We start from the raw sequence: 12621 nt of genomic DNA, 5'->3' as shown, positions 1-12621 counted from the left end.
ATCAAAATCTACCTGACGCCCCCTCTCCCACACACAAGCAATAAAACCTGTGTTTATATAAACTAACTTGTGTCAGGCTTTCTGTTGGCAGTGATTAAAAAAAAAAAAAAGACACAAAATCTTGATTTTTTTTCCTCCCCTTTTGTATATACAGTACTAGGGATTGAACTCAGTCCTCACTATGAGATTCTAGGCTGAAGCTCTACCACTGAGCCACGCCCCAGCCCCTCACCGTGAGATTCTAGGCAGGGGCTCTACCACTGAGCCACACTCTCACCCCCTCACTGGGGGATTCTAGGCAGCTGCTCTACTATGGAAACATCCTTAATGTTTTGAGAAAGGTCTCCCTGGGAGACTCTGGCCTAAGTATGCGATCTTCCTAGTTCAACCTCCCAAGTGCTTGTGTTACCCTGCACTATATGATGCCCGATGTCTGTTGCTTGCAGCCATAAGAATCCTCACTCTTGTAACTCTAAATTTCCTATTGGAACTCTTGTTGGAAAAGGAAGATATATCTTGCCAAGGATAGGAGCAACACCAGTAGCCCTTTGCAGGCACTAGCACATTTCATCAGTCCACGAGTATTTATTGAGTGCCTGCTATATGCCAGGCTATGTTTCTGCTGGTATATGTGTGGTGTGCGCCTCACTGAGCTCTCAGTTCAGAGAGGGAAAGTTATCGATATCCATCGTTACACACTCATGGGATGAGAGGAAGCTGGGGAGAGGGGGAAGTCCGTCTAATGTGGTAATGGCTACTTCAAGCCTTGATAAATCAATGACATGGGAAAGAGAAGTGTCCAGGCAGAGCAAACTCTAGGGACAAATAGCTGGAGGGTATGTGTGTGTGGTTGGCAGAAGGCTTATGGAAGAGAAGTCACAGGGGTTGACAGAGGCCAAACCACAGGCCCAAGGGTTAAAACGCACCGACTGAAGGATGTTGAAACACTATGTACAGCCCACAGAAAAATTTAGAGGGGACAGTGAGTAGTCATGGTGTACATGGCTGTCATCTCAGCTCCCAGGAAGCTGAGGCAGGAGACTGAAAATTGTCTGTAACAGTGAACACAGCAAGGTCTGTGTTATGGGATCCTTTTCCCAAAACAAACAAACAAACAAACAAACAAACAAACAAGCAGGAGGAAAGAAAGAAACAGAAAGCAGTGGGTGAGGTGGGTCTTGCCTGAATTCCAGCACTTGTGGGACTGGGTCAGGAGAGACACGGGTTCAGGGCCAGTCTGGGCTATCTAGGGAGTCTAAAGCTAGCCTGGGCTACATGCGATTCCGAGTCAAATAAAACAGCAAAAAAGGAAATCAAGAGATGGGGAGGGAGCCGGGTATGGGACACTGATGTGTTAGATGATGGATGAGAGTCTCTGGAGGCTGAGGGGACGTGGCCTGGGGCAGGAGAAGGTAGCAACCTTTGCAGACACTGTGGCCAGGCTCCCCTTCCAGCTTGGAGCTGAAAGCCCTACATGAGGCTTCTGAGTTTGTGCCAACCACATTCATCCGTCTGCAGGTGGCTCTCCTAGTCCCAGAGTCACATTGGTGCCCTCAGATGCAAAAGGACAGTCTGTGTCTTCTGAGACAAGTGGGAGACAGGAAGCCTCACTCTTAGGGTCCAGTCCTCAGGCATACGAAGCTCCATGCTGCTGGACCAAAGCAGGATGTTGTACTCCGAACACTTCATGGAGAGTGGGCCACTGGCTTTTGTCACACCTGGGTGGCTGCCCGAACAGTCCATGGGCTGCCACCTGGACAGAGAGTTGGACTGGGGCTGATGACCTGCAAGAGAGGCAGAGTAGGAGGTGACTTCAGGGAGTATCCTGGGTACAAAATGACATGCCCACTTAACCTATATATAGCCGGAGCCTTTCAGACGCTAACTGAGGGACTAGAGAGATGGTTTAGCGGTTAAGAGCACATATTGCTCTTACTGAGGACTGGGGTTCAATTCCCAGTATCTACCTGGCAGCTCATGACTCTCTGTGATTCCAGTTTGGGGGAATCTGCCGCCCTCTTCTGGCCTCTGGGAGAACTACATGTTTGCAGTACACAGTCACACATGCAGGCCAAACACTTTCACAGATAAAATAAAAATAAATCTTAGCTGGGCGTGGTGGCTCATGCCTTTAATCCCAGCACTCGGGAGGCAGAGGCAGGCGGATTTCTGAGTTCGAGGCCAGCCTGGTCTACAAAGTGAATTCCAGGACAGCCAGAGCTATACAGAGAAACCCTATCTCGAAAAAAAACATTAAAATCAATCAATCTATCTTACAGGAAACTAGCTGAGTTCCTTCTCCTTCCCCTTCTCTACCCCTTACCTTTTCCCTTCTCTCTTTCTTATTTGTTTTTTGTTTGTTTGTTCTTTTGTTTTGCGTTTCTGAGACAGTCCTGTTATAACACCCAAGGTGACCTTGAATGGGCAGCAATCCTCCTGCTTTAGCCTCCCTAGTGCTATGAGTACAGGTATGGACCCTTTGTGTACCAGTGAAAAACTGTTCAGTCACCCTGGGAGTTAAAGCACCCAACAGCTCAACTTGTATGGGAAAACAAGGAAATTCCATCCACCTCAGAGTTTAAAAATTGAAGTCTGAACTAACTTCTACAGGAAACAGAAGTCGCATCTCACTCTCCTTGGGAAGATAAATTAGAATGTATTATTCTTTTAGTAAACATAAGGGCTGGGCAAGAAGTCCAACTACTGGTATTCAAAACAAACAAACAACAAACAAACAAACAAACAAAAAACCATGAGGGGCTAGGGTTGTTACTCAGTTGGTAGAGTATCTGCCTAGAATATACAGGTCCCAGGTCCCTCCCTCAGATGCACATAAGCCAGATGTGATGTCTACTGAACATAAGAGGCAGAGGTAGGAAGCTTCCTAGTCATGTAGCCTATGATACATAGTAAAGCCCTGTTGTCAAACAATCAAATGATACGTAAGTACAGTAAGGGTTATTGACCTGTGTGTGTTGGCTAGTTTTATGCCACCTTGGCACAGACTTGAGTCGTCTGAGAGATGGGAACCTCGATTGAGAAAATCTTTTCATAAGCTAGGGCTGCAGGCGTGCCTGTAGGGCAGCTTCTTAATTAGTACTTGATATGGGAGGACCCGGTCCACTGTGGGAGAGACTACCTCTAGCCTGGTGGTCCTGGGTCCTATAAGAAAGCAGGCTGAGCAAGTCGGCAAGCAGCACTCTCCATGGCCTCACCTCCTGCCCTGTTTGAGTTCCTGCCCTGACTTCCTTGATGGAGAACTGTGACGTGAAAGTGTAAGCCAGATAAAACCCTTTCCTCTCTCCAAGCTGCTCTGGGGGTATTTAATCATAGCAATAGTAACCCTAATTAGGATACTTTGTAAGTCATAAAGAAAAACCAGGAGAAAGACATTAGAAACATTAGAACATCCCTTTCTCCCAAGAAGCTACTTGTCCCGCACAGTGGGAGGCAACGACACCCACGCTCACTTGTTGGGCCTTGGCTGGGTGAGGGCTCTGCATCTTGGTTTTGATGGGAAGGGGCCGTGGGGTCTGCACTGGGGTCAAACTCTGTATCTTTTTTGCTGGTGGGGTGAGCACGGGAGCCAAGGTCAGCGAGTGCTGCTTCTTCACAGAAGCCCTTCCTGTAAGAGAAGGACAGAAACACATGATTGCTCCTACGTGCTGCTCTGGTCAGTAGGAAGAGAAGGTGGTCTCAGAGGGTGATGGCGAGGTGGGACTGTTATTTAATGCACTGGCTAGCCCATGGCTCAGCGTCTGCCTAGGGAAACTCCCAGTTGGCCCCAGTTGCATCTTCCCAGGCCCCTCTCTTACCTGGGTAACGCCTCAGGCAGCAGATACATAGGATGAGAAGGCCAGCCAGCAGCGCCAAGCCCAATAGGGAGCCAAGGACGATGCCAGCGATGGCCCCTGGACTCAGGTCAGAGCCTGGAAGACACACACCAAAGGGAGGCAGGGAACAGGTCCCAGGGATGCTCGCTCTTACAGTTGTCTAAGCCCCCAACTCACCCTTCCTGAGAAGATTCATTGACTCTGAGTTCAACCCCTGGGACTCTCATGACAAAAGAGGAGCACTGTCTCCCTTGAGTTTTTCTCGGAACGCCATAGACACACATCATAACACACGTACATCCACACGTAAATAAATTAATAATCAAATAAAATTTGAAAAGACATGAGAGTATAGATACTTGTTGATTCAAGACAACTAGGTGCTGGGATGCTGTCACAGAAGCCCCCACAAGACTAACAGAAGAAAAGGGTCTGATTCAAAAGACTAAGAATGGCTGGTCAGATGAGAGATGCAGGACAAGGTACCACAACTCAACTTACCTGCCTGGTAGACTCGGCTTTGGGATGGGGTCCCTGGCAGAGACCCCAAGATGGGCAAGATGCGAAAAGCCCAGGTCCCAGGGTTCCGAGGAGGGAGTGGCACTATGGCTGATCGCTCCTGAGGGCCCAGAATGAGCAGGGAGACCCAGTCTCTACTCATGGTGACTCTGTCCACTTCAGAGCTATCTGTCCATGCCTGGATGTGAAAGCCAGTGAGGAGAGTGCCTCGCTCTACATCCCAGGTGAGCACTGCAGCTTCCTGGGCTCTCTGCAGCCTCCAGGAAGAAATAGAGGGCCCTGGGAAGGAACGATGGCGGATGCTGAGGATCTGATGAGAGACAGGGAGGAGGGCTGGCCTGGAAGAGGAAGGTTGTGATCTGGACCCCTGGATCTGGGAAAGGATGCTTGGATACCTGGGTCCAAGGGAAGGGGCCTGGGTCTGAACCCCTGGACCTGAGAGAGGGTGATTAGAGCCTGGACACCTGGGTCTGAGGGAAGAGGGCTGGTTTCTGAACATCCATGTTCTTGGTTTGGGTAGAGCTTACCTGTGAGGGTGATCTGGTTGCCCCCAGCACCCAGTGCGCTGCTGCACAGCACAGAATAATTCCCCAGGTCCCAATCCAGGCTGAAGTTGTTGATGAGGAGCTTTCGGCCATCCTGGCTAAGCTGTAGTCGGCCCCCACCACCTGGAGCCAGGGGCCGTCCTTGCCGAGCCCAGGATGCTCTTGAGGGTGGGGGACAGCCGGTGACCTCCAGTGCCACCACCACATCCCCTGGCTGTGTCTCCTCTACTATGGGCTGGAGCAGCACTTCCTGGGGGGCTTCTGTTGGTGGGAGAAGTCCAGTTAAGAGAGACAAGACCTTACTGGATATGAATAGCCAAGTCCTGAGTCCTTTGTTAAGGCAAAAAGTAGCAAATGCCCCCTCCTCTGTGACCAGATGAAGATCTGTTCATTCATTCATTCATTCATTCATTCATTCATTTTCTTGACAGCTTTTTAAAACATTTCATTATTGTGTGTGCATCTGCCACTGAAAGTATGCAGTGATCAGAGGACATGGGAGTTGGTTTCTGGGAGTTGGTTCTAGTCTTTCACTACCAGGGTTCTGAGGATCAAACCTAGGCCATCAGGCTTGGTGGCAAGTACCTTTCCCCTCTGAGCATCTCACTCACCCCATTCATTCATTCGCTTTTGGTCACATGTCATAGGACTCTAGACTGGGAGACTCATAATCATTAGCTCCTCTCTCTCTCTCTCTCTCTCTCTCTCTCTCTTTCGTCCTCTTTCTGAGACCAGGGGTTTGGTCTCAGAAATGCCCCGTTCCTGCTGTCTTCCCACCCAGAAGTGTAGGACAAAACCTTGTTTCTGCTCTAGGTTCAAAGACAGTGATGTCCGAAGTTTCAGGAGGTAGTTCAGCAGATAAAGGCAATTGCCACGGAGCCCGACGACCTGAGTTCAAGCCCTGAGACTTACATGATGGAAGGAGAGAACCAATGCCCAAAGAAAGTTACGTTTGGCTTTCCTAAAATGAGTAAAGTTCTCTCTGGCCTTTTCCTTAAACCGCAAAGGAGCAAAGGAAAAGTCTTCCACTTCCCTTACAGACAGTAAGGAGGCCCAGCCCCTCTCACCCGGGATGATCGTGCATGTACGTGTGGCCACCAGGTGGCGGGCCAGGCAGGTGACGGCGACGCCGCTGAGCTCCGGGCGGGCGGGGACAGTCACCAGGAGCGTAGATGGCACCGGTCCCGCTCGGACGCCTTCGGGAAGACCCTGGAACTGCAGGGAGGCGGCAGGGACCCCGCCAGGCCAGGAGCAGCGAAAGCGGAGGCTGCGGTCCACAGGACCTCCTTCAACTGAGCATTGTGGGGCTCCGGGGGGCAGATCTGCAACCGACGAAAGACTTTCCAGCCTTAGCCCTTCCATCTTCCCCTATCCTGCCTCTACACAGGATGCTCCACTTCTCCTCCAGGTTTCGCTCCGCCTCTTTTCCTAGGTAGCTCTATCCTCCTGCGTGGTCTGGCCTCTTTGTGACTCCCTCCCTTCCACGCTCACGGACCCTACTTACTAGCCTACGAGGCTGACTAGTCCTTTCTCTTTCAAAACTCGCTCTTCAATTTAACTCTGCTGCTCACTGGATTGAGAATCCTTCCCCAGGACCACCCACCCTTGGCTCCAGCTGGTTCTTCCCCATCTTCTTGACACCTTCACCTCTTCCACCGGTAATCTGCAAACCCATCGGCCCCGCCCTATGCACGGGACTTTGTTTGCTCTGTCCATTAGCAATTGGGGAGTGTTCTACCCTCAGATAGCCCTCCTCCTACAGTCCACGCCCACCTAAATTGTCTTCCCTCCTCCAGGCTAGACCCGCCCCTTGTCCCGCCCTATAATTACGCCTCTGCTCCGCCCTGATGATGTCCCACCTCACCTATGAAGGTCCCTGTACCTTCCTTGCTAGCTTCACTCTTTCCCTGGTGGCCTTGCTTACTTGAGGTTTTCTCACAAACTGCTTGCTAGCTCCTCCCTTTCCTGGCAGCCACGTCCATCAGCAGCTATTTCCCTAATCTTCACAGCTAGCTTGGCATCTTCTCCAACAGCCACGCCCACCGGTAGCTGCCCTAGCTCCTCCTTATTGGCGCCTCCCTCCCTGAAGGGCACGCCCCCTCGCTGTCTCTTCTCTTTGCTGACACCCAGGACTCCATGTGCTTCCCCTCTTCTGCTGCTGGACGGCCCCTACTGCTCTTACCCGCCACAGTGAGGTTGAACACTGAACGCCGGCGGTGGCCAGTGCGAGGGTTCGCGGCGATGCAGGCGTAAGCGCCGCCATGGCCTGGCCCCACAGCGGGCAGCAGGAGGCGAGGCCCCGCAGGCACTGCGGCCTCTGTGGGGTCTGCCAGACTCCACGCGATGTCCGCGGGCGGCCGCGAGGGGGCCGAGCAATGCAAGGTCACATTGCTGCCCGCAGTGACGTAGAGCGCAGGACTGGCATCCCGGTCCGAGGAGACCCTAATGACAGGAGCGTCCGGGCCGTCTTGGGTGTGGGGTTGGGGACAAAAAAAAGGGGTTGGACTGTTAAAGAACTCACAGACATTGGGCTCACTTCTCCCCGGGGATTCAAGACTCGAATCCTCAGGTGACATTCTCCTACTCACAGAAAACACTGACGTCAGCTGCAGCTTCGGTGTGGCCAAAGGGGCTTCGGACCTGGCAAGTGTACCGGGCGTGGTCGCTGCGTACCGGACGTGAGATGAGCAGCTGGTCCCGTTCTGTGCGGATGCGAGGTGGCTCTGCGCCTTCAGGGTCTGAGGTGCCCAGGGCTCGTCCGTCTCTACTCCAGCTCAGCTTCCCGCTACCTGGGTTCCACCCCACGCAGCTTAGCCGCAGCTCGGCTGCTCCTTCTTCTGTCTCTGGCGCCCTGGGCTGTACTGACAACTGGGGCAAGGGCTCTGGAGATCCAGAACAGTCTTTGATGAGTTGGAGAGCCCATACACCAGAACTCCCTCCCTGGGCCATAAGTCTCTGCCTCTTCAGTCCTTCCTCTCTCCTCTCACTGCACCCAGAATCAGAGCTCTCAGTCCTTCTTCCTCTGATCCAGGGATATAGACCCCAGCCCTCCTCCCTTGGACCCAGAGGTGCATACCTCAGCCCGCAAACTTAGGTGTCCAAACCCCAATCTTATTCCATCAGTCTGAGGACTCCAGACTCCAGCCCTCCTTCAGACTCTGAGGTCAAGACCCACCCCCTCTTCCCTCAAACCCAGGGGTTCAGACTTCAATCCTCCTCCTTCAGACCTGAGTCCAAACCCCAGTCTTAATTCCCTCGGTCCCACGGATTCAGGCCCTAGCCCTCCCCCGTCACACCTAAGTGAGGTCCAGGCCTCTCTCAGACCTAAGAGTCCAGCTTAGACCTCCTCCTTCAGACAAGGTGAGCTCTGGTCCCTGCCTTTGCTCTTATCCCCACCCACAGGCTCTTTCTTCTAGGAAGGAAGCATATTCACACAGCACAGACTTGTCCAGAGGTCTGCGAGGAGAGCAGGCACTCGGCAGCCTGCACTCTGGACCTCGGACCCCACTTACCAAATACACCCACCACAAACTCTCGAATCTGCTGGGAGACTCCTCCCCTGATGACCTCAACTGTGTACACCCCTGCATCATCCAGCCGGGCAGAGGTGAGTTCCAGACCCCCTCGAATCTGGTCAAATCTCAGGCGGGCTTGATGCATGGGGTCCAGACTAATTAGTGGAGCCTGTGACCCCAGACCCCCAGCTGCCAATACCTTGGAACCCCGGCGCCAGACCACCAGAGGAGCAGGGGGACTGGAGCTGGGGACCGGGGTCAAGGGGAGCCTGATGGTGGTTCCCACTAGCACAGCCAGGGGTCCCCCCACTTGCTGAGGAAAGCTTGCAGCTTGGTAAATCTCTGAAGAAATTTTGGATCCAGGTTCAAGGTTGTGATGCTCCAGGGATAGCTTTGAACCTGAGGCCTTGGTAGGTACTTTGGTGTCTGGAGTTTGAACTGATATTTGTGAAGCTGGAGTCTTGACGAGGAAGGGAAGCCCAGAGTCTTTGTCAGGATCTTGAGAATCTAAACCATCAAGAGACACTCTGGAAGGAGGGGTTTCAGAGGAGGTGACATCAGGGCTGAGATACTGTTCCTCAGCGGAAACATTGGTCCTGAATAATCCAGGCACATGGCTTGAATTCAGCCCCTGAGGAAACCGGTTGGAATCAGGGATTCCAGCAGAGGCTTCTGAACCTGGCGGCTGGGGGTGCTGGCTGGAGGAGACGTTTGAAACAAAGTCCCGAGAGGAGCCCATGGAGTGTGAGGAGGAGGCAGAGGGTGGCTGAGAGCCCAAAGCTGGCTGGAGGGCAAGGAGCTCAGCTCTGAAGGCTGCAGAGGAGAGGAGGGAGGGGAGAGCATTGAGAGAGACTGCCAGGGAGTGGGCTGCTGGGGAGGAGAGGGGCACAGGGAACTTACCCAGGAGTAGGAAGGGCAGCAGAGCCCACGAGAGGCCCATGGTGATGGTCACACTCCAGAGAGGACACTACACAGAGATCCACAGCTTGCATTGTCCCAGGTCTGACAAGTCCAGCAGGAATGGTTGCTTAGCTTCCTGGGTGGAGAAAGGAGACAAATGTGGGAGGTGCCAGGGTCCCCTGGCATGATATGGTGGCTGAGTGGCCCGCTCCACCCTTCTTGTCTTCATCAGAGGTTGTATGGAGAAGCCCAGGCTGAACCTCCACTCCTCACCCCCAGGGCAAGGTGAACTCCCAGCTGGGACCAAGCAGCAAGCCTGTGGGGACCACGCAGGAAGACTTCCTTCAGGCGTGTCTGTGAAGTCAGAGCCCCTCCTGTGTCCCCACCTGGCCCAGGTGTCTTGCTTCCCAGCCTTCTGCTGTCTACTGTCTGACCTGCAGTCTTTTCTCTGACCCTGCCCTCTTCTCCAGATCCTTCTGTGACTCCTTATGATCCTCGGAACCAAGTCTCCAGTTGCTGTCTCTATCAAAGCCATCTACCCTGATACTTAGAAATCAGTTTCCATTGTTCAATACCTGATGAACTCAGCATCTCCCTCTGACCCATACTTTCAGGATCACCTATGCAAAGCCTGCGGAGGCTTCCCACTGTCCCCCCTACCCAGCACTGCTACCAATCTCTGAATACTACCTAGATCTCTTCCCATTTTCTCCTCTTGTACCCACTGCTCAGACCTTACCCTTTTCATCTGCAACCCCCTTCCCCCCCACACACACTTTCTGTAACCTCCTACTCTGTAAGTCCCCTCCCTGGCCAGCAGATCCCTCCCTCCATATCCCAGCCTTGCTTGGCTTCACAGCATCCTCTGCAGACATCCTTACTGGCCTCACCCACTTCTCTGCACTATGTCTTACCCTCCTGAACATGCCGCTCTTCTGATGCCATCTAACCTCCCAGCCCTTGCCAGCATTCTTCTCTTTACCTGGAATGCGTTTTCCCTCTCCAATCTGGCCACCTCACAACTGGTCCTTCAGGTCTCACCTCATTAACAGCCATAATAATGACAACTTCAGCTCAGCCAGGAACTATGCTAAATCCTACCAGCACATTATTATCAGGCTGATTTCTTTTTTCTCAGTGTCCTCTGAGCAGAATGTTTGATCCTCACTTCACAGACCAATGAGGATGCAGAAAAGCCAAATTTCCCATGAGAGGTTGCAGAGCCAGCAAGAGAGGCTGGACTTAGGTTAAGGCTGGTCAGATTGCTTCAGTCCGTCAGAACGTTTTCTTATCACCCCTTGCTAGGTAGGCTTTAGGCCTCTGCTCAGCTCTGAACCTCTGAGACCTAGTGCTTTCCGTGCTGGTGGAAGGCATGGTCAGAAGGCATTGAGCATGCTCCATATATTATCATATATAGCTCAGAAGTGCTATGTCAGAAAACCTTTTGAGGAAAATAATGTTTTGCTGGGCATAGTGGCACACACCTTTAACCCCAGCACTTGGGAGGCAGAGGCAGGAGGATCTCTGAGTTCAAGGCTATCCTGGTCTACATAGGGAGTTCCAGGACAACCAGGACAGCATGGAGACTCTAAGAAAATAGAAGTAAATGAATAATAATACTATTTTAGTTTATTCTTTGAGAATTTAACATGTTTTGATCATATCTTTTCTTGTCCCCTAACTCCTTCTAGATCTTTCCCAACCCCCTACTCACCTGTCTTCATGTTCTTTCTCTAAGATAAAATGAAGTAAAATAAAATAAAGCACAGAGTCCATTTTGTATTGGTTGACCACACTTGGCCATGGGGCCTGCCCTGAGGTATGTGGTTGATATACCTAGTGTTGCTCCATTGAAGAAAACGGATTTTCCTTTTCTGAGTAGTTATCAGTTTCAAATAGCTTCTTGACTAGGGGTGGGATTTTGTTGTCCATTTCCTATTGTCCATGCTGGGCTGTCATCTGGCTTGAGCTGGGACAGTTCTTGTGCCTACTATTCACAGTCTCTTGTGAGCTTATCAGTCCTGTTGTGTCTGGAAAGTAATGTTTCCTTGGAGGCATCCACCACTCTGGTCCTCACAGTCTTTGTATCCCCTCTTCTGAATAGATCACTAAGGGGAAGGGTGTGTTATACATATCCCATTTAAATAAGTAAATACTGAAAATACATTTACGCGGTGGAACACCATTCAGCTGCTTGGAGAAATGAAGCTATGAAACTTGAAGGTAAGAGAATGGAGCTAGAAACAGTCATTCTGAGTGAGGTAACCCAGAAAGACAAGCATTGCCTGTTTTCTGCCATAAGTGGATGTTAGCTTTTAAACTTCAGTTACGTGCTTTCCACTTGACCTTCTAAAATCCCATGGGGAGCAGGTCTGGTAGCTTCCACTCCATCCAGCACTTGAGAGGCTGAGACAAGAGGGCAGCCTGTTCGAAGTTCAAAGTTCAAAGCCTGCCTATTCTACAGTGAGTTCAAGGCCAGGATAGGCAATTTAGTGAAACACTCAAGGAGAGGGCTGGGTAAGGCTTGGTGATATAGTGCTGGCCTAGCATGCTGGAAGGGCTGTGTATATGGCTCCGTGGCAGAGCTCCTACCTAGAATCCCACAGTGAGGGGCTGGAATGTGATTGAGAAGCAGAACCCCTGCCTAGAATCCCCTAATGAGCTTGGGGTATGGCTCAGCAGTAGAGCCACTGCCTAGAATCGCCCATGGCTATTCCTAGCAACTCTAAGTCTCTGACTTCAAGCCCCAGAACTCAACCTAAACAGACAAGCATATGGAGCTGGCCTGATAACACACACCTGAAATTCCAGCACTTAGGAGGCCGAAGACAAACCTGGACTACATAGCAAGTATCAAGTTAGCCTGGGACAATACCAAAGTCCTATCTCAGCAATAACAATAATGTAAATAAAAATAAAGAATAAAAAAAAGAGGGAGAAGGCAGGGTCTGTAGTCTTTCCTTGGATTAAGTAATTTCTGTGATAGCCATACCAGGAAGACTTAGAGAAATACCCAGACCACCTTCTGTTTTCAGACTTGTCTCAGTGCACTTGCTATATGGCAAAACAATCCTTGAAACACAGCTGCTATTTCTGTGAGGCCCCTAGAGGGGCCTCTTGGGGAGGAATCATGGCCCTTGGCTCACAGCCTTGCCTGAGGCCCTAGACAACTCCTAACCTGGATCCAGAGCCCCAGTCTACCAAGGGTTTCGCTGCATGCCTGTAACCTCAGCATTAACTGAGGTAAGAGGCGCTTGAGTCTGAGGCAAGCCTGGCTTATATAGGAAGACCCTGACTCCACAAAGGGCT

The 12621-nt window shown here is 51.5% G+C and overlaps 1 protein-coding gene and 1 long non-coding RNA gene across 6 annotated transcripts; one reads left to right on the top strand and one right to left on the bottom strand.

Moving 5' to 3' along the window:
* Nucleotides 1-565: 565 nt before the first annotated feature.
* Nucleotides 566-9740, bottom strand: Vsig10l (V-set and immunoglobulin domain containing 10 like). 3 transcript variants are annotated; one of them, XR_391405.4, is made up of 10 exons: nt 9313-9740; nt 8410-9225; nt 7486-7779; nt 7080-7364; nt 5965-6219; nt 4880-5158; nt 4335-4530; nt 3816-3929; nt 3471-3625; nt 566-1784 (listed from the first exon to the last, which is right to left on the bottom strand). XR_391405.4 is itself a non-coding variant. In NM_001368881.1 (10 exons), exons 1-10 carry the CDS (start codon nt 9350-9352, stop codon nt 1713-1715), a joined length of 2607 nt encoding a protein of 868 aa, NP_001355810.1. In that variant the 5' UTR covers nt 9353-9434; the 3' UTR covers nt 571-1712. The 3 variants fall into 3 exon arrangements, 2 of the variants coding, with proteins under 2 accessions (NP_001355810.1, NP_001277245.1); NM_001368881.1 differs by having other exon boundaries at nt 571-1784; nt 4335-4631; nt 9313-9434; NM_001290316.2 differs by having other exon boundaries at nt 571-1784; nt 4335-4631; nt 8410-8919; nt 9313-9434.
* Gm39000 lies at nt 6026-11085 on the top strand. 3 transcript variants are annotated; one of them, XR_003946763.1, is made up of 3 exons: nt 6026-6555; nt 7488-8504; nt 9545-11085. It is a non-coding gene; the product is annotated as a predicted gene, 39000 (long non-coding RNA). The 3 variants fall into 3 exon arrangements; XR_003946764.1 differs by having other exon boundaries at nt 6208-6329; XR_882051.2 differs by lacking the exon at nt 6026-6555 and adding an exon at nt 6598-7146.
* Nucleotides 11086-12621: the final 1536 nt, after the last annotated feature.

This window comes from Mus musculus, chromosome 7, assembly GCF_000001635.26.
Source record: "Mus musculus strain C57BL/6J chromosome 7, GRCm38.p6 C57BL/6J".
In the NCBI taxonomy this organism is placed as follows: Eukaryota; Metazoa; Chordata; class Mammalia; order Rodentia; family Muridae; genus Mus; species Mus musculus.
This window is presented reverse-complemented; position numbering and strand designations above follow the sequence as displayed.

Coding starts and splice junctions, on each gene's coding strand:
- Vsig10l (NM_001368881.1), bottom strand. CDS start 9,352: ATGGGCCTCTCGTGGGCTCTGCTGCCCTTCCTACTCCTGG. Junction 9,226..9,312: donor GCTGCCCTTCCTACTCCTGG/GTAAGTTCCCTG, acceptor TCTCCTCTGCAG/CCTTCAGAGCTGAGCTCCTT. Junction 7,780..8,409: donor GTTTGTGGTGGGTGTATTTG/GTAAGTGGGGTC, acceptor CTGGATCTCCAG/AGCCCTTGCCCCAGTTGTCA.